Source organism: Aristolochia californica, unplaced genomic scaffold (genome assembly GCF_029961685.1).
Source record: "Aristolochia californica isolate CCGP_79_NKW_82.1479 unplaced genomic scaffold, dmAriCali1.0.hap1 SCAF_3, whole genome shotgun sequence".
NCBI classification, from domain to species: Eukaryota; Viridiplantae; Streptophyta; class Magnoliopsida; order Piperales; family Aristolochiaceae; genus Aristolochia; species Aristolochia californica.
In genome coordinates, this window is record NW_027181992.1 from 4,090,259 (window position 1) to 4,113,387 (window position 23,129).

The window sequence follows — 23,129 nt, forward strand, 5'->3', positions numbered from 1 at the left end:
GCTTTAGTGGCTCAAAAGGGTGTGGACATTTTGAATCTACCAATGAGAAGAGAAATGTTCTTATAATTCTATGGCTGCCTTCTTAGTACAAATTCTAATAGAATTAGAAGCAATAAGACGTGTTAGTAAGATAAATAAATTGAAAATTTGTTACATTTACTAACATATTTATTGTTTATGGGCCATAGCTTCTCTAAGAGTAGGAAAAGGAACTCGAGGGAGGCCAACCTTTAGTTCCAACTTCAATATATTCCTTCCAAATTATTGGACTTTGTAGAAGAAAAAGATGGGAGAGATTCGGGTTGAGAGAGCCTTCTCTCCTATTTATAAATTAAATAATATTAACAATTATATTCATGTCCCTAAAGCTCATAAATCCTAGGAATTTAGTTTCTACAGAAAACATTTTCCTAAAAAAAGGTAAAACCCAATTATATTTTTTAACATTCCCTCTCAAGCAAGAGGATATAACTTCAACTTGCACATATTTTGACTCACAATCCATGTAAGTATAAAAAATAAAATAGAAATTTGGTCTTCATATAGCTTCAACAACTTTAATTCTTCCGTCTTCAATACTTTGATTCTTTAATCTTCAATTCTCTCCCTTAATTGGATATTTTTTTTATCACAACCCGTAGAATTCTTCATTGTTGGTCATATAAAAATTTCCTAGTCAAACAATAAAACTACATACACTTGTAAAAAATGGTTAAAGTCTAAAAAAACTCTGCTCAATTTTAAAGGTGGAAAAGAGCCAAAGTTTATGATTTGAAAAAAAAGACTACTCACTATTTAAGGGGAGCTCAAAAATAAAAATTACGACTTGGATGAAAAATAAAAAGATGTAACTCAAACAAGATGTTGGGTGCACTCCTATTCTATGTAGGTAGTGGATCTATTACTATTACTCCAAAGTGATGAAAAATACTGGAGGTTTTACAAGAACTCAAGGATATACATAAATCATATCGACACTCATATTTCAAATGAAATGAGGAGCATAATGAAGCACAAAATTGACTATATAACTAAAAAACTTTAGGCAGAAGTAGGCACATAATGCAACATTCATACTTCCAATGTCAATTTCTCTATTTGAAAAATCAAATTGAGAAATTAGTTCTTGGGATAGAAGAAGGCCCACAAAGATTTCTTTTGACATATATTTCTCTATATAAATTATCATTCTTTATGGGACAAATTGTCTTCAAAGTTAAAGTTTCTACTGTCACTCAAAACCTTCTTGCAACCTAACTTTTGTTACTTTAGATATCGATTTTTCTTTCTAAAAAATTTTGGACCAAAATTATTTTTGTGTTAGAAACTAGAGTCAAATATCTTCCATAAATATATAATTTACAATATGAAAAGCATGGTATGATAGTATAAACTTCCATATCTCTTCCATATTTTTATGTAGGACTCATTCCATATCTCTTCCATATTTTTCCCTTGGTTAAATTGTTCAGATGTCACTATCATCTATTAGGTAATTCGAGGGAATATACTCTCTCTACTTGTCATTCTCTATTCTTGAATTCTTACTATGAGTTCTCTATTCTTGAAGTCTACTCTCAAGTGAATGAACTTGTTATTGCATTAGGCACCAATGTAGGATATAGAATGCATAATTTCAATGAAGCCTTAAAATTGTTGAAGTATGGGAAAAGAGTCACAAGACATAGTTCTTTAATTATAGGAGACTAAGTCGAGCTATGTGATTGAGCATCCTCTTTTCCTCAATTTTTCCATTGGATTTGATCTAAGGAAGTGACTAATTTTGAGAATTAGCTAGCAATTAGGGGCGGGGATAGGTCTGGTTTACCAAAATCCGAACCCAAACAAAAAAAAAAACCAAATTACCAAACCCAACCCCGACCATGTCACCGTCCTTGTAACCTTGTCCCTACCTCGTTCTTGTAAATTCAACTTAAACCCGACCAATCTCAACCCTAGTTTATATCTCAATCTCTTCTCTAGGTCGGGTTTGGTAAAACCCGTCCTCAACCCAAAACTAGTGATTTTTTTCTCCATCTCGTCCTCAACCCATAGTAAAATCAGAAACCCAAACCCAAGTTTTTTGGGTCAAGTCAAGTTGGGTTTCCCGTAAAACCCGACCTTATGCCCACCCCAATTGACAATTCATTGACATGTTTAGGAAACGATCTATTGCCAAACCAAGCTAATAATATCTTTCGTTTGGCTTCAAAGTTAGAGAAAGTTTATTCATCTCTTATCTTTAACTATTGCCTTGTTTTTAAGTAATGAGATCGTTTTTTTTTTTTTTTTTTTTTACTTTGATAACCACAAAATGCCTTGACCTTGAAGTCTCAAATATTGAGAGTCTTAATATAGCCAGCCACATATAGGAATCTCAAACAAACAACCAAGGGGTGTTGTGACCAGGCCAAAGTAGCAGAACTAGCAATAACTAATCTTTACCCAAAACAGGATGCCAGACTGAAATTTTGGACTGGTAGGAGAGAAGCTAAGCCCCTGCTTAAGAGAGAGAGGGAGAGAAGCGGGTGGTCTAGAGAGAAAGGAGGGAAGGGAAGGAGCAGGTTGCATGGAGAACAAATGGGAAAGGAGGAAGTGCAGGGTAGTATAAAAAGGAAATCCTATTGAGACGTTCTTCAGACCATTCACACAATTGTCTCTTCCTCTTCACTCAACGAGAACAACAACAACTGTTTGTGTTCTCGTTGGGTTTTGTTGAGAGAGAGAACTTAAGCTGTGAGAAGGATGGTTCATGCGGCATCATTGATCTTGGCGGTGGTTCCCCTACTGCTGGTGGCGGCATGGGCTGAGGATCCCTACATCTTCTTTACGTGGAACGTCACATACGGGACGATCTCTCCTTTGGGGAAGCCCCAGCAAGGGATCCTCATCAACGGCCAGTTCCCGGGACCTAACATCAACTCCACCACCAACAACAACGTCGTCGTCAATGTCTTCAACAACTTGGATGAGCCATTCCTCCTCACTTGGAACGGCATCCAGCAGAGGAAGAACTCGTGGATGGACGGGATGCCCGGAACCAACTGCCCCATTCCTCCCGGTAAAAACTTCACTTACCACTTCCAGGTGAAGGACCAGATTGGCAGCTACTTCTACTATCCTTCTACTAGCGTACACCGCGCATCTGGAGGCTTTGGAGGCCTCAGAGTTAATAGTCGTCTTCTCATCCCCGTCCCCTACAGTGACCCCCAGGATGACTACACTGTACTCATTGGTGATTGGTACAACATGGAGCACAAGAGCCTTCAACGAATCCTCGACAGTGGTCGTCCCCTCACCCGCCCCCACGGTGTCCTTATCAATGGCGAGAGCCACCAGGTGGGAGAGAAAGATGACGCAACCAGGAAGCCTGTGTTCACCATGAAGGCTGGCAAAACATACCACTATAGGATCTGCAACGTAGGACTCAAGAACACCCTCAACTTTAGGATCCAGGGGCACCCGATGAAGTTGGTGGAGATGGACGGATCCCACACAATGCAGAATGTGTACGAGTCACTGGACATCCATGTTGGGCAATGCTACTCTGTGTTGGTCACCGCTAACCAACCACTCAAACGTTACTACATGGTCGCATCCTCCCGCTTTACCAAGTACAACCTCACAAGTGTTGGCATGATTGGGTACGAAGGTGCCCCAGCTGAGGCTCCCTCAACCTTGTTGCCACCCTCCCCTGTTGGATGGGCCTGGTCCCTCAATCAGTTCCGATCTTTCCGATGGAACCTCACAGCCAGTGCTGCCCGACCCAACCCTCAGGGATCCTACCACTATGGTGGTATCAACATCACCCGCACCATCAAGATCGCCAACACTGCCAGTTTCGTCAATGGCAAGCTCCGGTATGCCGTCAATGGTGTCTCTTTCGTCGAACCTACCACCCCCATGAAGCTAGCTGAGTACTACGGAGTTGCTGACAAGGTCTTCAAGTACGACGTCATTGGAGACGTGCCACCAGTGAACGAGAAAACCATCAAGCTTGACACGATCGTTGTAAATGGCACCTTCCGCGACTTCATCGAGATCGTCTTTGAGAACCATGAAAAGGGTGTCCAGTCTTGGCATCTAGATGGCTACTCCTTCTTCGCTGTGGGCATGGAGACTGGTGAATGGACTCCCGCCAGTCGCAAGAACTACAACCTCCTTGACGCAGTCAGTCGCCACACCATCCAAGTCTACCCCAAGTCCTGGAGTGCCATCCTCCTCACCATTGACAATGCCGGTCTGTGGAGTGTTCGCTCCAATGCTTTGCAGAGGCGGTACTTGGGCCAACAGTTGTACTTGAGCGTTCTCTCACCAGCCAGGTCCCTTCGCGATGAGTACAGTCTCCCTGATCTCACCCCCACCTGCGGTGTCGTCGAAGGGCTTCCCCTCCCACCCCCTTACACCATCTAAGCAATAACCATGGTTGTGCTCGTAAAAATGTTTAATATGGGGAAGCTTGAACGCATTTGGGAGTGATATGAGAGATGAAATAGAGTGCATTGTATTAGTGAATATGTTCTCTCAATTCAAAGTTTTCTGCAAAAAATTTCCCGTCCATTTCATTATCATTCGCGTATGGGAGGATTTCGAAGAAACCATGCGACAAAGTGTTACAGAGTATCGCTGTAACAGCAGTATACTTCGCAGCAGGATGACCCTACATTGTCTAGGCTAGAATTTGTGGATCAATAAATGAATTGAATTTTCTTGTAATTTTTAAGCACTTGTCACTAGTAAATCAAAATGGACAGCAAAAAGACACTTCTCTTCATACTTGTATCCTGTATTTTGAGGCAATTCTATTCAGATCAGACGCATACTCTTCACTGTTGAGAAAATGCTTCTAGTAATGCAGGGACACTGAAGATGTTGAAGGCCAAATAACTATGATAAGCGATACTAAAAACCAATTTATGTGACGATGATCGATCGTTGTGCCAGAATTTTCATAACTAAAATGGTAGATGCAGTTGCTGCTTCCAATTTTCCACATTGATTCCCATTTATTTGGCTAAATTCACTTCCATGGAGCTGTTACAATTGTAAATTATTCAGCTGAATCAGGTCTTAATGATGAAGTGACGCTATTTAGAGAACATTGAAGAAGGACACAATCTCTAAGGTTTTTTTTTTTTCTGTGGTCAAGAAAACCTGTTCGATCATCTAAAGATAATCTGCTACTTTTGACATATTAAATTATACTCGTTTGTCTTTTCAGGTATATCTCACATAAATTTCTTTTGAGAGAGAGAGGGATGTGAAAAATACGAAACGGGAACCTTGATCGTTCGATTTTGATCAACGGTGAAGGCGAATCTCCCTCATTCCCTCTCGTTTCGCCATCACCTTATCCTAAGCCATCCATCGTCGTCACTGATCGCCTCTTCACGCCGTCGTCGTTCGGCATTCGTCTCTTCCTGCTATTCACCGCCATTCGTTAGAGAGCTTCCTAGCCTTCATCGCCCCTCACCTATTCCTCTAGATAGTTTGGTTACTTTGTCTTGACAACATCTGTTGGGATTATGAATCATGATGAGGCGATAACGAAGAATGTTGGTGATGAAGTGCTAAATTTTACTAAAATTGTTGTTGAAGTGTATGTTTGGAGAGTTTTGAATCTCACTGGGAAAAGCCTGTTGTACTTTTTATTTCCAGTTGAGTTTTTTTCCCTCATCTGAGTTTGATATCCAGCTTGCTCACATCTCATGAAGTTGTTGTAAGCCCTTCAGACTATTTGATTAAATGTTGGTTGTCAAACATTCAAAAAAAAAAAAAAATCCTTCGTCACATAGGTACATATTAACTAGACAATGAGGCTATAATCTCTCTCTCATAAAACATCTTTTTTCTTTTATCTATTGTTTCCTCCGATCTTTACAAACTGGTACGCCTGTGGATCAATTAGCCTGGCTAAGCTGCTAGTCTTTGAAATTGAGTGGATTTTACCTGTATGCATCATATGTCCTCAATCTCAAGTCCTTGGATTATTAAGGTCATATGGCTCCAACAACTATGTTGTGTGAACAAGTGATGCTCCTCTGATAAGTCTCTTATCCTCATTAGCTTAGAGAATATTTTATCCTTATTTTAGTTATGTTACAATCTGAATTTGTAATAAACATGATAATAAATAGGATTGATGGGTTTTCAGATGTTGTGATTTATAATACTTAATTTTATCACAAGTGTCTAATGCTATTGCAGGGCTTAGAGATTACTCTTTTCTTTGCAAGTACCTTGAGATATTAGGTGTACATATAAATGGTTGTCTTGAGTTGTATACTAATTGTATTTTTTCCATTCTAATGAGAAAACTTTGTAGCTTAATGGTATAGCACCAAGCAATTGGAGAACTAGGTTCAAATCCCAACAAAGTCATATTGCTCTTATTGCGCACTAAACTCTTTTAATAATCTTTGTCAATCACTTATTTTCTCTTGTATTTCCGATGTTCACCTCCATATAACTGTTATTTGGAAAGAATTTGACACAAATGACTTCTAAGGCTAGTTTAGTCAGAAAATTAAATTTATCAATATTGCTGATTTTTCTTTTTAGAGCTTGGTTAGAATTTGAACCAATGGCCATATCTAAATAAACCGTGTCAATGCGACAAGGTAAATTAGGTGAAGAATAATAACAAGTACGGTCATTTTAAAAGCATCACTACCATATAATTTTAAAGTCAGATTTTTGAAGGGTTCGATACACACATAGAAATCGGTCATTAAGAGAAATGCCTAAGAACTGGCTATTTGTTGTTCATAGTATTATTGTTTCTAAGTGTGATCTGAAAATCAATGTATGTTGTATAACTTTGCTTACTATGGTGCAAGGCCGTTCAAGATGGAAGATATTACAAATGATGACATTATGCTTTTGATGGCCACCTCATCTACCAGTATAGCAAAAAATCAGTTTTATAGAGCAAGGGGAAGCTAATAGTTGGGGGGATGTGAGACTACTCCAAATTCATTGCAATACAAGGTGCCACAAATAATTCTGAATTAGTCTCATCCTCATTCATTGACAGGCTCCTCGGTGCTTCACTAGTGCATGCAAAAAAAGACTACTCCATTTCACAAGTTAAAGAAGATGTTTCATCATATCTTGTAGTATGATAATACTCCTAGAACCAAACGAGGCTACACATGAGTGCTTGGCGTTTGCTTGACACTTTGCATAAGAAAAAAATGATAAAATGTAAAAACTATAGAAAATAATACACAACTTGTAGATGAACTTACCAACACGCATTCATGTTGTAAATTCCCACGCAGTTCTAGTATCATTTGATTTACAACCTCCATCGTCTTCACTAGTTATTTAAATCTCAAGACACTTTCTCTTGTAGTAATATATTTAATAAAAAAAACCTTAAACATACCGATAGACACCAATAGGCCTTTTGTACATAAGACCAAATAAAATAAATGATTGCATTTTTACAAATAATTGTCCCCTGGAGGTGATTTCTCACTGCAATAATTTTTATAGACATTCAACCACACAATTTGGTTTTGGGTCCATAAAGAATACCACCTACAAATTTTGTTTTAGATCACAATTGGAAATCTCAATCACGTCGATGGTCATGCTTCCGAAATCATGCTTTTATATATATGATGCTTAACTTACCCCATTTTAAGCTAGAATTCAAGATAAAGCATATGCCTTTCACACAATCTCACAAGCAAAATTCCTCCCATTATATTGCTCTTCATACCTAAAACAAGCAATTTGAGAAGACGCCCTAATTAAAGTTTTTAAGTCAAATAATAAATAAGATTATCCTCGTAATTACGTGATATCCAAGTTTACTCACCGTAAAAACACGGAAACAATTTAAGGGGTACGATAAGGATTTCACGATTTCTAATCCTGGCGGTTTCGGCGACCCCTTCCAAGGGTTTTAGATTTCCCAGTTATAAAAACCCTCCGCCTCTTTGCGTCTCCGTATTTCCCTTCGTCCTTCACTCGAGTTTGCAGGCAGCGGACTTGCCAGGGCTTTTCTGTTGGTAATTTCTGTATTCCCCAATTCAAGAGAAGGATGTCTTCGATGGACGAGGAAGCGAGTCGGCTCTTCAGAATCCGACGGACGGTTATGCAGATGTTGAGAGATCGAGGTTATCTTGTCGGAGACTTTGAGATTAACATGACAAGAGCACAATTCGTTGATAAATTTGGGGAGAATGTGAAAAGAGAGGATCTTGTTATCAATAAAGCAAAGCGGAACGATACTTCTGATCAGGCAAGTGAAAATAATTTTCCGTGTTTTTGAGTTCGCTGCTTATTGATATAAGACTTGCGTAACGGTGGACAATATTCTCCATTGTGACTTAATCTTGGGCTTAACAATGGCTATTCGTTACCTTTGACGCAGAGAAAACTTGGTGTGCATCGATTTACTAATTTTAGATTCAAACGGGTTAATTTATTAATCATTCTTTTTATGCCAGCAAGTTTTTCTTTATCACTGTTATTGGCATATCTTGTGTCGTTCAAACTTTGGGGGGTTTTTGCCTTCCCCTTCACACTTTTTTGAGGGGTAAATTAACCCATTCTTGCCGAGATGCAAATAATTCAATCAGAACCTCTCCTAGGGTGTAATTCGTTTCTTTAACGCTTCGCACAATCCCTAGAATGGTTGGCTCTGGGGGATATTTTCTCTTAGTTCAAATCAGCTCTCTTCAGAATTGCCGTAAGAGGAATTATATTATGCCTGGGGAATGAAAGAAATTGTTCTCTAACCTTCTGAGGTCACCGTAACCTTGCCTTCCGTGCTGTTTGAATTTCACTTTATATGTTTACTGTTTATTTTCTTGATTTCTGGTCAATGACCTGCGAATTGGTGGTAAATCAGTCTAGATATTTTAGTCAATTCAATTTTTTTGATTTGCAGCGATGTGCTGTAAGACCATAGCAAATGGATTAGTTCTTCATATGTGTTTAATAAGTTGGTTTTGGGTTCGGTAGACTGTATACTCCTCGTTTTTGGAAATTTGAGAAGGTATGATATAAAAATTGCAAAAGCCCGGCTTAAATACAGTGTGAAGAAGAGTGACAGACGTACATAATGTGGGACCAACTTGTAACTTAGACACATAATTGTTGTGGAGATTGCTCTTTGCTGGAGAGGCTCCCAATTGTAAATGGCTCCTTTCACCTACTAAGAGGCTCTGAGAGATCTTCAACCTTTTGAAAATTTCTACTGTTTCTCCACGGCCAGTATGGGGCATCTTTGTTGGAGAACTTCTGTAGCACAGGCCTCTTTAAAATGAGGCAACTAAACTATGACTTGATTCACCAAAATTTCTGGAGATTGTTTCTTGCCGTGTTCTGAGTTGAGTGAGCACAACCTACAGAATGGTGATATGAACGAGCATCCATCAAAGCTAGTTTTCAATTTCATCTACAGAAACTCCCAAGGCACAGGCTGATGAAGAGTACATTTTCTGCAGCTTGTCATAATTTACGATTTGTCCTCACACCATAACATGTTATTGGAAGTTGGCATGCAATGATGATAGGAAAAAGTGTACTTTTATATACACTTCCATTAGTGAAGCATTTGAACATTATATGTCTTTAAAACTCCATTTTTTCTTTCTAGCTTGATAGAACATAGAACTCCCTATTCAAGCCTTACATACACAGCAGCTACATAAGAGATCTACCAAAGATTTTAGGAATTAGTAGCAGCAATTGAAGTATTTTTATATGCTTGATTGGAACATGACACCTAGTTTGGTGAAAATCATTATCCGCTACCATATGGAAAAAAAATTAATTATTTTGCTGCCTTTTAAATGTCTGACTGCCTGTAGGATCTTGCATTTTTTTATATTGCTAGTTAAAGCTTTGTCACTGATGATGCTCGCTGTGTTCTGGACCAGATTTATGTATTTTTTCCGGAGGAATCAAAGGTTGGAGTAAAGACTATGAAGACTTACATTGAACGGATGAAAAATGAAAATGTGCTGAGAGCTATTCTAGTTGTCCAGCAGAATCTGACTGCATTTGCAAGAACATGCATTGCGGAAATTTCACAGAAATACCATTTGGAGGTCTTTCAGGTAAACTTTTTAACTCATTTTGTATTCCTTGTATATATGTTATAATTTTATCTGATTTTGGAAGTGCAGTAATTTGTTTCATTTACTTGACTAAGAATATTTTTACTTCACTACCTCATGGTCAATGATAATTTGGTACCAAGACCTTTTTTCATTTTTTCTCTCCATTTCTTTTTAAAGAAAAGGAGAAGGATAGTGTTCTAGATAATGTAGCTAAGTAGGTAATTGATATTTATCCTTAATACTTTTTTTCTTTTGGAATGTATAGTGATGAAGTTGATATGTTTTTATGTTCAACTTGTGACAGGAAGCAGAGCTGCTTGTGAACATCAAAGAGCATGTTCTTGTTCCAGAGCATCAATTGCTTAATTCTGAAGAAAAGAAGACTTTGTTGGAGAGATACACACTAAAGGAAACACAGGTTTGCATTGAACCTCACTTTATACCAATATATTTTTCTTTTGGTGGAATTTTTCTTGTGCAATTTTTAGCCTGTAATACATGTCATTACTGGAAAGCTTTATAAGCACCACTGCTGGTCATAGGTGTGGCCATTGAGATGGATGAACCAAGATGAAATCTGTACTTCCCAAGTTCTAATGGGAGGCCTCTTTCTAAAAAAAATTAATTAATTCAAACTGGAGAAAAAGTATTAAACAGTATCTATCCAAGGAGTCGATGAAGGATGATCTTTTTTATATAAGTTTTATCAACATGTTATTTATCGGAAATTTAGTTTTGAAGTGAGAAATGAATTTTCATTTAGATCATCTTCAACTAGGAAGGAGTAAACCCTTCTCTCTTAAGACAATCATGCAATAAGAACAATTGCTATTTGCTGCTTCTAAAATGTAGAAACTTTGAATTATTTTTATGTTGAGACTGCTAAATGAAGCTTGCAGTGGTTCTTCCTGTGAGAAGAAACAGATTCAACTCATTTTGTTCAAATATGACGCATTGCAGCTCCCCCGGATCCAAATGACAGACCCCATTGCTAGATATTATGGGCTAAAGAGAGGACAAGTTGTAAAGATCATCCGACCCAGCGAGACTGCAGGCAGATATGTCACCTACCGATTTGTTGTGTGAGAGATATCGACTTCTTCCTTTTCTCAAGGAAGTGACAGTCCGCTCGTGCTATGTATGTACTAATGATGTTAATTAAGGCAGAGTTAGGAATTAATCAGTTATGAGCAGTTGAGCGAGTCTGTCGCTGGTGTTTTTGTTGGGAATCTAATGTAACGTGGACAACAATACGTGAATTCATTTTTTGCAGATTTTGATTCTCTAATTTGTGTGCGAACAATGGGAATTTTTATTCCACTTTCATTTCATGTAATAAACAATGAGTATTTTTGGGTCAAACGAAATTTTATTTGTTGCATATATTTGGAGGTTTAAGGTTATATTATGCCAACATGAGAATGGGTCAAGGATGAAGGAGACTAGGTTCGTCGGGCAACCACCCCTTACATAGGCATTTCATCAGCATATGCAAATCGATTCATCCATATTTTATTAAGAAATCATCTCAATAAGCATCTTTTATGACCACCTCAGTCTTAAAAATGCGTACATAAATGTACATAGGTGGACCGAGCCAATCTATTTTTCCAAATGACGTTCAAACATAATTGGCTAAAGAGCAAATCTTTTTTATCATGTTGTGGCCATTGCAGAGCTATTGAAAAAGGGAAAAAAATATATATGATCAAATGATTTTTCAATGCATTGAACCTTCACAAATGCACTTCACATGTATAGCTGGTCTTCTTGGAATCTTGAGCATGTTCATCTTTTGAAGTGGCCAACAACAATGTTTTGTGGAATTCAACTTGATTGATGATGTGAGGCATAGATTACTGCTCATAAGAAATGATAATAAAAATTGATTATGTGATAACTAAACAGATGTTCCACATATACTCATCTAATGTTCATTGTATGTCATGCAACCGAAAATGATATGCTGTCCATGCAACGAAATTACAGAAAAGATTGCTTTAAAATTTTGAATAGCAAAACAACAATTCGCTCTATCTGCATTGAATTTCTCATAACTCAAGAAAGAATACAGATACATATTTACAAATAAATACAGGCAATTGTGACAAATATAAATTACCTAGTCCCTCCAGACAATATCGATGAAGGCCATCAGACCTGAGTCCATTCAAATGGACAAAACTGAGCCATCTGTTTCTGCAACTGAGTACCAGGAAGCATCTGTCTACACATATGCTTACTCTTCATCAAGCCTGTGCAAGAGAAGGCCATGCAGTTCCATCACACTTCAATGATATCATATGAGAAGCAAAAAGAATATATTCTCCACACCTGACTTTGCCCTAAAGAAAGTAAGACTGCTAATTACTACTGGACCTTTTAAAGCCAATGATTCTCGGTAATAATGAGACTAAAGGAAAACAACAAAGCAACATCCAAGGTAGACTAATTTGCTTATTACAGCCAGAAAAAAAGTTGCAGATGCAACACATAAGGTCCCAATTGACTTCTTACTTGGGGTAAGTAAAGGAAAAAAATGTTTTTTTTTAAAAGAAAAAAAAAAAAGATGATGTGTCTCCATTACATTAAAACCTTCAAGATTGAACCCATTTTGATCTCAAAATGACCCACTTCGAAAAAATATTGATCAATCTTACTCTGTTACCATGTTAAGATTGAGCCTGGTTCCAACTTTATAAACTACCGTTACTTCTTAAAACTTATCAATGTGAGACTATTCCTACTAACAGTCCCTAGTTGGTGTTATTTTTTGTGAAGTAAAGATGTAAGTAAACCAAAATAGAATTACTTACCTAGGAGACTTCTAATATTTCCAGCATAGGACCCCGAAAAAAGTGAATCATATTTCAATGCTCAAATTGACATCTGGGTCTATTTCAGTCTCGTTTGTTACACACAATGGAGAGATATCATTCTTCTTCAGGGGAAGCAGTATCCCTGAATATAAGCTGCCAACTATCCAACTTACTGGCTGCAATTACCAAATGCTAGTAACATAAGAACAAAGAAAAGTACAAAAAAGAAATAATAAAAATAAAGATAACAAAGTACATTTGTGTAGATTAAGTTACGACAATTGCCAATTAGAAGGTTTTCTAGTGGAAGTCTTGGGTTCAAGTCTCAGAGGAAGGGGTGTAGTTAACATTCAGAAAAAAAAAAAAGTAACAATACTAACCACAGAAACTATGTTTGGCCAATGAGTATTGTTGCCTCATACTATGTAAGAATGTTAAGCCTTGATTTAACTTACCATTACTTGAGTTGTTACTAATTGTTCAGAGTAAAGTTTCTATTGCATTTATTTTCCTTGTGTATGCTGACTTGTACCCATAGTGGTGAAGGATAATTGTAAGATCTGTTATAAGCTGTAAACCTGTTTTAAGTTACATTTAAATGAGCGCAAGTTTGATAGCCATTAATGTGATGCTACTTCTCTTGATTGAAATATGGACTTCGACATCTTGTGAAATGTGTTTCCTAGTGTTGTCGATTAACAACTTCAACCCAGTAATAGGTGCAACCTCCATTTGTTATTATGCATTACAAGCGGAAGCTTGTACTCACTTGGATTTGTGTAGTCCTATCAACAGGGCTTAATCTTGCTCATGGTGTCATCAGCTTACACCTTTATATACTCTAAACCACAGAATTGTTAAAACTAACCATCACAGGTATGTTCTGTTCCAAAGCGCACTGCCTGAGGTGACGAGATGCCCCACTCTCGTCTTCAACAACTATAGCCCCTGCAGTATTTTTTCCACTTTTCAAACTTTGAACAAGCCAATGTAGAGTTTTGAACACTTGACCTCCTCCATGCTAGCCAATAAAAAGAGCACAAGGAGTAGGTTAGATATTGCAACAATTAGGCAAACATGTAGATACAAAAACAAAACCTGGACAGTGAACTCTGCACCAAAGAAAACTCAAGTCAGACAAGCACAGCCAAATAACAGTCTATAAGGCAGAGAAGAGAATAGCATAGGTGGAGCAGCAATAAGAATGATTCTATAAGATAATTCCAAAAAAACTGAAAAAAGTAAGAAAAAAGAAGGTTGAAGAGAGAGAATGGGAGGGAGAGAAAGTGGGGAAGAGAAAAATTGAAAAGAGACAGAAATGGGGGATCTGCACATCCCTCAGCCTCTATTTACAACTTAGGGTTGAGAGGGTTGAATACAAGTTACATCGTTGCCCCTACTTTAAGTGAAAACCTTAATTCTCTATATCTCCTATTCTACATGTCCTCTTTACATGAAATTTGATCCATAGACACAGTTTGACATGTAGAACAAGATTACATCAAGAAATTTAAATAACGATAACGTAAAATGACCAAAATCCCTGTTTTTATTTTTCAACATAAACCAAACTACAACTAAGCTGATTGAGACTAAACAAATAAAACGATACCCCAAGTAGTTTTTGAAAAACATTTGGTAGATAAAAATTACAAGAATGATGAGAATTAATCAAGACAACAAAACCAAAGTAAAAAATGATACTAATTATCTAGTTTCAAAGAAGAGGTCAAGTTGCAACTAAAACTGTTCCAAGTCTCCGAATGTTGGCTATGATCTTTACTAATGCAAATTCGCATGTACAATACTTCAGACTGCACAAGAATATGCCTAGGATGATGTTGGTGTAAGAGTTTTAAGTATAGAACTCCATATCACAAAGACCAACTTTATAAAAGATTCAGTTTCACAAATTTAAGACAAAAAAAGTACAGCAAACCCATTTGGCTGTTCCTTGTCCAAGATATACCTTTATTATATTGCCAAACGTCATGCAAAAACTGGGTTTTCCATAGACCATTATTCCAATACTTTCAAAGATATAATTGGACCTTCTGCAACTAGCTGAATGTCCAATTATCATCCTCCTTCTGTCAGCCGCTTGATGTGATAGAATCAAGTATCTGTCAGGACCCACATTGTCATCATTACATAATTATACTAGATAAGTTTTGTGAAGAACCTTAAATCTCATTTTTAAGAAATTTGTCAGGATATTCCTCTTTCTAATAAAGTATAATCTCCAATGGGTGAGAAAGTAAAATGAAATTCTACAAGTACACTAATAATAGAAAACCTAGGACTTACTTGTGAAGTGGTAATATATAACCCACATTAACAGAGTCAGTAAGCCATTTTGTTTTCAGCATGACTGCTTTTACTGCACATCCATACAGGAAAGTCTTTGTTTGAACCTGAACAATCATGAAAAAGGAAAAGGATGCATAAGCGGCTTCATATTAGATTCTGAAGTATGGAAGAGCAAGAATTCTTGAAACAGAAAAATTCTAAGATGCCACCTTTATTCGTATGTTGTTTTAGTAAACTTTTTTTGAAGAATAAACAATTGTATGATTTTCAAAGTAAGACCTTTCCTGGAGAAATAACAAAAGGCAGTCGTTGCTTTTTTATCTTCAATCTTCTCTTTCGTCTGAAGTTTGACAAAGGTGGTGGAATATCATCAAGAACTACTCCTCCATTTTTCCTAATTAGCATAGCAAGTTCCCTTTGTTTGTGGCTTACATATCCTGTCAACAAGAATTCCAATCCTTGGAATATCAATGTCTTTCCAGCTTGCACACCAGAACTTTTGGGACAGTTAGTCTTTTTTTCTCCACTTCCCAACATGACTGTGTTGTGAGATTGTTTCAGCCTTTGGTTAGTTTCAGTATGTGATCCTACAGAAATTAGAAAAATTCAAGACTTTTAACCTTAGTCCAGAAGAATGATAAATGAAGATCCTAAGGTAGGGAATCTTACTGATTCGAAAACCCAATGGTGGCTTTATGGTAACATCATCTTCTCGAGGCTTGACTTTATCATCCAAAAAATGGACTCTTTTTCTTATTGATGGTTCTTTTATCTGGCGCCATACATCAAAATCTGAATAATTTGGAGCAGGGGATGTAACTTTAGTTTGATTCCCACAGCTTGTATCATCTTTGCAGTTGAACAATCTGGCTCTCTTATGTGGTGATGAATCTCTTTGTAATGACTTCTCAGCAAGATTACTTGTAACAGTGTTACAAGTCTGCAATCTTCGCCGAATCCCACGATTTAATACAAGTGGTAAGCATCTCTCCTCATCATATAATCCACTGTTTAGTTCAATTACTCTTGGTTCTAAATTTAGCTTCTGCATGGATTCTTTTCTTAATTCACCATAACCTTTTTGATTTAAAATGCCACCCTTTTGTGATTCATCTGAATCTTGATAATTCGGAATAGGCTTCAAAGATTGGGTTATTGCAGGGTTGTTGATTGTATTGTTTTTTCCTTTTAAAGGATTTCGTCTATCTTGGACTAAGATTGCCCCCTTTTGAACATCATTGGAATTCAGTCCCATTGTGCTGTAAGATCTCAATGAAGATAACTTCTTCCAACTGATCGATCCAGAACCTTTACCATCACTGCACTCTTCCCTGGCAGGAAATGATACTGATGTCGGCAGGGTTGCAGCATTTGAGATGATCCTTTGATGCAATATCTCTAACTCAACATGTTCTTGCATGGATTTCTCATCAGGAACTCGAGCTGCATCACCTACCTGACCGTCATATGAAGAGAGACTACATGGCACAACAGAACAAAGAGGTTCGACCAAGGAGAAGTTGGACGATCCTATATAATCTTGAGAAACCAAGGCTCCATCAGTGTTCTCACAGGAACTCAGAGGCTCCATTACCTGTATCTGCACTGAGTTCTCATCTGTGACAACATCCACAGATTCAGAAAGAAAGCTAGTCTCTTCAACAAAAGGACTTGGAATGCTTTTTCCACTCTTCTGGACCCCGCAAAGTTTGTTTCCTACATCCTTCAAGAGAAACTGAATAAATCATAATGAACAACTGAATATGATGTAGGGCACAGTACAAGAACAGTTTAGTGGATTGATATCTATTCACAAAGTATGAACATGTTGAGAGCTTCCAAATACAGCGAGATAGACGAAATAGAAAAAATTCTGAGGATTTACGCAAATTACATGCATATCTTTGCAAGTTAACCTTAATCACAAATCAGTTTGAGAGTACCCCAATACACAAGGACAAAAAAAATTAAAAGAAAAGGGAAAATTGGACCAGGGAAGATGTATTACTAATACAAATAGGTCTTCAAAAACTTTTCCCAAAATTAGGACATTGACAACCTTACAAATATCTGAAAAGTGAGCTTTACACGTATTTTCAACAAGTTAAAATTAGTCAAAATGAGAACATGGTGTACAAATTTAATGTAAAAGGGGACTCACAGCGATCAAGAATAACAATTGTTATTTTGTCCTACCTTTGCAAGCACTCTGACTTTTGGAGGGATCTGTGTAACACCTATGGCACTGACATGAATTTCTTTAAAAGAGATACAGCAAGAAGATGGGCCTGTGTGTCGCACTTGTCGCACATCAGCAGCCTTTTGTGGCAGGTCCACGGATCGTACACCTATGGGAAAAGCGCCATCCAACTTGTTTTCACAAGAGTCACCTACAAACTCCATTTCTTGAGCCTTTGTATCATATTTATTAGCTTCTTCATTGGCCTTATTCCCATCTTCTCGTGCATGAGTATCTGAAAGTCGAGAACTTGCAAAAGAACCACAACCGCACTCCACATCTAAATTCTCACCCTTAGGGCAATAGTCAGAATGATAAGTCCGAAAAAGCGAGGTACCTTCTGAAGTGCCAAAAACTAATGGCATGGAAAGGCCTATGTCTTCAAATGCACTTCCCATGCAATTCTCATCCAATTCATGAAGCTGAGCTGTCTCATCAACTTGATCTGGTTGGCAAGCAGAAGTCTCCTCCAACAGATTGGAACAATGCTGATTTCGTGCTTGTTTTAATTTGAGAGTAACTTCTACTACTGCTGAGGCTGGAAAAAGCTCAGAAGTGTCATCACACTTCACCAGCTCAGAAATTATCAGTGCTTCAGATGCAGCTATAGACAATTCAACAGCATCATTAAATTTCTTTTGTTTTTTCTTTCGGTTTTTTCTGCTGAAGGATTTTCCTGGGGATTTATAGCCTCTCATTGCCAACACATCTTTTTGTTCTATATGATCTTTGGAAGTGCTAGGAAGTGGTTGAATGGGAAGCTTGTTGTTAGGTTCAGGACTCTCGGTTGGAATTGTATTCCAGAGAACACTTGAGGGGTCCTGTGTAATGCCGATAGATGACAAATGTAGTTGAAGCTGCAGCACCTGTTATGCAGAAGGAAAACACAACAGTAATCATCAAACAGTTGAGACTATACACATGAATTTTTGTGCACATATCCTTGCAATTAAACCACAAAAAAAGTATCAATGAACCCAATTCATCAACAAGAAAGGATCCATCTTTTTTGCTGCCACCTGGATAGGTGGTGTACATTCATATACCTAGTTATAGTTTTCCCTCATTTTCCAGTCCTCAGGGCTTTACCTGTTTTCATTTTTCATAATCAGAACAGATTCTATTATTGATCCACCTATAGAGCTATTACTTAGAAAAACCAACAATGCAACTAAGGTTTTGTGGTTTCACAATACCATGCAATATGGGAAGCTCTCCCTAAAAGATTCAATCAACTGGCTTGGTAGAACCAGGTCAAATCTGTTTGCTAGTGCCAACTGCCAGGCCTCACCTATTTTTTATCATCTCTTGTACTGTTTTTTTTTCTCACATGGGTTCTCATTCTTCAAGTCCATTAGGAGGTTTTAGATGGGGCCCCATGATTCATTCTTGATCTGATTGTGTCCGGCAGTCTTCCCATATACTTATTATGGAAAGCAGTGGTCTCACGGCCATGATAGAAGGGGAGGATTAGAAACAATTTGAGGAGTGAAATATTTTTCTTCTTCATATTGAGAGACAATCAACAACATTTTATTAGTTAGCTATCCATTGGGCAGCCTCCAAGACTAATCCTTTGGGCTTCTAGCTGCCTCACTAAGAAGCGATAAGCTTATCATTCACATAAATTATTCTTACCTCGTGAAATTAGATAAGCTCAGTCACTTCACCATGCTTTCCGAGAATCAGTTGTAACAGATACATGCAGGGAAATTTTGGGCTTATAGGAAATCTTGTGATCATCAAGCAGCATGGCTCATAGTTGTAGGCCCCTTAACATTAAGGACTCCACTGAAACAAAGATACTGTCTATATTTGAATGGTCCTCTCATGAAGAGGGATAGTGTAGGGGGGGAAGCATTGCCGGAATACATTTGCTAAAATTCTAAAATTGAATATTCCATTTCCAGGATATGAAATTCTAAATACAGGAGCAAATATTGATCACGAGAGATGGAAAGTGGGAGCGAGGGACAAAGGGAGAGAGAAGAGAGAGAAAGAGAGAGAGTATTGGAATATTTGTTTGAAGAAAGCAAAAGGAATTCCTCAAGTGCAAGAAAAATATCAATCCCACATAACCATGCAATTGTACTCTGTCTCTAGACAGCGATTTCTAACAATTTGGAGACTAACACACAAACCTCAAACTTCTCCAAAAATGCCCAATGGAAGAAAATGACAATTGAAAATAAACAGATTACAAAAAAAACAAAAATACAAAAATTTGAACATTTCCTGGCCTTATAACCTAAGTTGTTCACAGAAGCTTGCTTCTAGGATTAAAATAGAAGACCTTGGCCAGAGGATTTGCATATTTTTTTAAGAAGAGATGGGCAACCTACTCATTTTTCAGTTTCCTTTTTTTCACATAAACTTGGCTGCCGATTTGCTGGTCCATGAGGTCATTCCGCAAACAAGAGATTGAGCATCTCTTTCAGTAAAGAATTTTCAAGCACAAGAACTGGTCGAGTACAGCGGGAAGTTTTCATGAAATTTAAATTGTTCATGGTAAAAAAAAAAAGATCACCAATCTACTATTGTACATGTGCTCAACACATCAATCTAATTGCTTGAGAGTGAGAGTCTTGCATGCGGGAGAATATTCCCAATCTGTTTTTGGCTTGAAAAGATCCTATGCTTCTTAATAGGGATGAGATCTCTTAATTTTGGCTGGTCATTTTGGGAGGAAGCAACCTAAATTTAACAAAAACAACAAGATTGAGCTTCATTAGGATTTAGAGTAAATTTTGTAATTTAGTAGAATCCACTTCAACAAGGATATAGGAATAACAATGCATCAGATCATAAACAAAGTAACTGAGTGTTGAGAGAAGAATCTTCGACCACTCTTTTTCTTCTTCTTATTTCCCTCTTTTAGTTATTCTCTGTCTCGTACATAGCAATGCTTGCACCTATTCGTTTTCATCTAAAACCAACACTACTATGAGACTCTAGGATTCGACAAGTGCTTTCACTGTTGAATGTCCAGTATAGGTGATTGTTTTGTATTTTTTCTTATAGCAATTACTCTCTGCAATTACTTTCTTTTATATCTTTTTTCCTTTTCACAAAGTCATGATTAGATTTTAAAAGAGAATGAGACAACATTGGAAAACAATCACTCAAACTCTTACTTACTAGTTGTTGGTTCTCCTAATATTCATCTTTTCCTAATATCTTCTGTTTCAAAATACCCATTTTCAGGGTGAAAAATGCATTGAAGTTACCCGGCCAAGAGTGATTGCAAATCTCTCATGTCATTTTAATACACTCAACAACCCTGCAAAAAAATAAATATTGGTATTGACAATAAAGTGTAACAAATAACATACATCCTCTGAAGGAGGGGTCTCCGTAACAGGCAAAGAACTGCCTCCTGATAAAAATAAATGCAAGCTGTTAAGTTGAGTACCGTCCTGTGGACAAGATGATCCCATGGGTTCACTGTTAACATTGTGTTGAGTCATCACAACATCCTGCCCAATGTAAAAAGATACAAACTCGTCATAATTTGTTTATTTGATCAAATATTTTAAGAATTTGATGCAAACAACAAGTGTTACTCAAGAAAACATACAAAAGAAAGGAACAATGTAAATCATTTTTACAGATTTCATATAGGAGTGAAACCTGGTTGCTCAGCTTGTTAGTAGGGATACCCAAAGCTTAACATTGATTGACTGTGAATCACCTTGATTTTCTCATGCAATTTCCTAAAGAAGTTTGTGACAGTATAATTTCTAACCATAGTTGTAAAAGGCTTTATAACTACTTAAAAAGCTATTTTATGTAGCAAAAGAAAGAAGATTCAATTAGCAGAGAAAAATTACAGCAGCTGAAATCAGCTCTTGGGAAAACCAAAAAAAATAAAACAAATTATGAACAACAGATATCATGTTCTGGCCATACCAAGAAGTCAAATATATGAAAATTTAGTATCTAACTCTGCACTCTAATCCAACAAACAATGGAACTGATCAGCTTGAGTAAAAACATCCTTTCACTTATATCAAGAGAGAATTCTGCACACGTCTAACAGATTAGCATGAAATTGAAGCTTTTATAATTTTGGCATTTACAGTCCCATGTAACCAGTATCATGCTCATTTTACAAACATGATTGAAGAATCACAAAAAACTTATTTTCTTATGAGATACAATACCTTATGGGCCAAATGAATGAGGGTCTGGGAATCCAAATGGGAGTTATTAATTTGATGAGGCTGGAGCCATGCGGGAAGCCATACTGTGTCCTGCTTTATAACAGAGAAGTTGTTAAATAAGCAAATGGAACAACTTAACATGCAATGCAAACATTCTGCAGAGACAGAATCTTATAATTTCCTTAGGACTTCAATCAAGAAGATCTCCTGAAAAGTTGCATAGATAAGTGATGTACAATCTCCAACTTAAGGTCTTTTGAAAATAAGTATTTTGGAGTTGGCAAGACAATGACATAACTAAGCGGGGGTTGGAGGATGCAATGGATTTTGCTGCTCATAGACCTTGCAACCAATTTTACAGTTTTGAAAGTGGGAGCTCAAAGAGCCACTTATAGTAAACAATGAGTAGCTGAACACTTTCTGATTTTCGAACCATTTAGGACAATCATTTGGGCAGTTAAAAACACTTATACCGTATATTTCTACGTTGTTTATCCTTAGAGTCCCCCTCTTAGTTTCTAAACAACTCGTATGAACAACATACATATCGTACATCAACAGGCGAAATTTCCTTAAGAACACCAATTAGGACGCATCACTAATCTGAAAAAAACTACGACAACTCAATAGCCATGCAGACGGAGTTCGCGTGATCAACAAAACAGATAACATCACAAAGATCTCGCTGAAATACAGAAACCATTTCTCAATTTCGCTTGTGCCATAAGGGAAAAAAAACACAGGTAAAGAGAATGAACAACTGGGTCTAAAAGCATTGTAAGAAATCAAAACACACATCGAAGTCTCAAAACCAATTCCAGAAAAATCATCGGTTAGTAGGGAGCAGACATAAACATGCGAGACAATACCACTGAAACGTCGATCCCGAAGAGACATTCAGCTAATAATAAAACATTAAAAGTAAACAAAACGACACTTAAAAACTCTTCGCTTGATTTAATTGCCAAGAGGGTAACGGAAAAACAAGCAAGAGACATCAGGCTTCTTTGATATACAAGTAAACGAGAAGCGGAAATCGTAATAAAATGGGTAACGGAAAACAAGCTTCTATCGATATACAAAAGAGAAGAGAAGTGGAATGATATATTCTTAATCCGATCAATTAGAGAGCTACAACTGACCTGTGAGAACTGTGGAGGGCGATAACCGTGAACCCCCATTGTTGTCGGCGTACGACAAGAAGCTCTGGTGAGACGGAAGCAAAATGTGGCGCGAAAAGCACTAGGATTTATTGGCGGGGAAACCAGTTGAGAATAGAATTGCACCTATATTGTGCTTGAAACTACTGAAATACCACTTTTGCCGTTCCAAAAATTTTTTCTTTATTTTTAGGATGTCGGCTTTATTTTCGTCCTAGAACAAAAAACAAAAAAAAATTGCAAACAAATCCTCCAAGCCTCTTTTGATGGCACCGATTCTCCCTTCCTAGAACATCAATTCCTTTCGCCAAAGCAACTAAATTAACTCCCATTTATTTCAATAAGCCAGATTCGTC

General features: G+C 37.2%; 3 protein-coding genes across 5 annotated transcripts; 2 read left to right on the plus strand and 1 right to left on the minus strand.

Moving 5' to 3' along the window:
• Nucleotides 1-2,745: 2,745 nt before the first annotated feature.
• On the plus strand, nucleotides 2,746-4,413 carry LOC137958624 (L-ascorbate oxidase homolog). Its single transcript, XM_068805697.1, has one exon. It carries the CDS (start codon nucleotides 2,746-2,748, stop codon nucleotides 4,411-4,413), a length of 1,668 nt encoding a protein of 555 aa, XP_068661798.1.
• Nucleotides 4,414-7,907: 3,494 nt separating this feature from the next.
• LOC137960034 (DNA-directed RNA polymerases II and IV subunit 5A-like) lies at nucleotides 7,908-11,458 on the plus strand. The gene is made up of 4 exons (XM_068807489.1): nucleotides 7,908-8,254; nucleotides 9,900-10,079; nucleotides 10,387-10,500; nucleotides 11,043-11,458. The coding sequence occupies exons 1-4, from the start codon at nucleotides 8,054-8,056 to the stop codon at nucleotides 11,166-11,168; spliced, it is 621 nt and encodes a 206-aa protein (XP_068663590.1). The 5' UTR covers nucleotides 7,908-8,053; the 3' UTR covers nucleotides 11,169-11,458.
• A 191-nt stretch (nucleotides 11,459-11,649) lies between these two features.
• On the minus strand, nucleotides 11,650-22,814 carry LOC137960020 (uncharacterized). Of its 3 annotated transcripts, XR_011114101.1 has the most exons (12): nucleotides 22,756-22,814; nucleotides 21,614-21,703; nucleotides 20,783-20,926; nucleotides 17,408-18,316; nucleotides 15,881-16,934; nucleotides 15,491-15,798; nucleotides 15,209-15,315; nucleotides 14,871-15,024; nucleotides 13,770-13,922; nucleotides 12,899-13,077; nucleotides 12,205-12,337; nucleotides 11,650-11,941 (listed from the first exon to the last, which is right to left on the minus strand). XR_011114101.1 is itself a non-coding variant. In XM_068807469.1 (11 exons), exons 1-10 carry the CDS (start codon nucleotides 22,792-22,794, stop codon nucleotides 12,946-12,948), a joined length of 3,090 nt encoding a protein of 1,029 aa, XP_068663570.1. In that variant the 5' UTR covers nucleotides 22,795-22,814; the 3' UTR covers nucleotides 12,021-12,337; nucleotides 12,899-12,945. The 3 variants fall into 3 exon arrangements, 1 of the variants encoding a protein (XP_068663570.1); XR_011114102.1 differs by lacking the exon at nucleotides 22,756-22,814 and having other exon boundaries at nucleotides 20,863-20,926; nucleotides 21,614-21,702; XM_068807469.1 differs by lacking the exon at nucleotides 11,650-11,941 and having other exon boundaries at nucleotides 12,021-12,337.
• Between the last annotated feature and the right edge of the window lie 315 nt (nucleotides 22,815-23,129).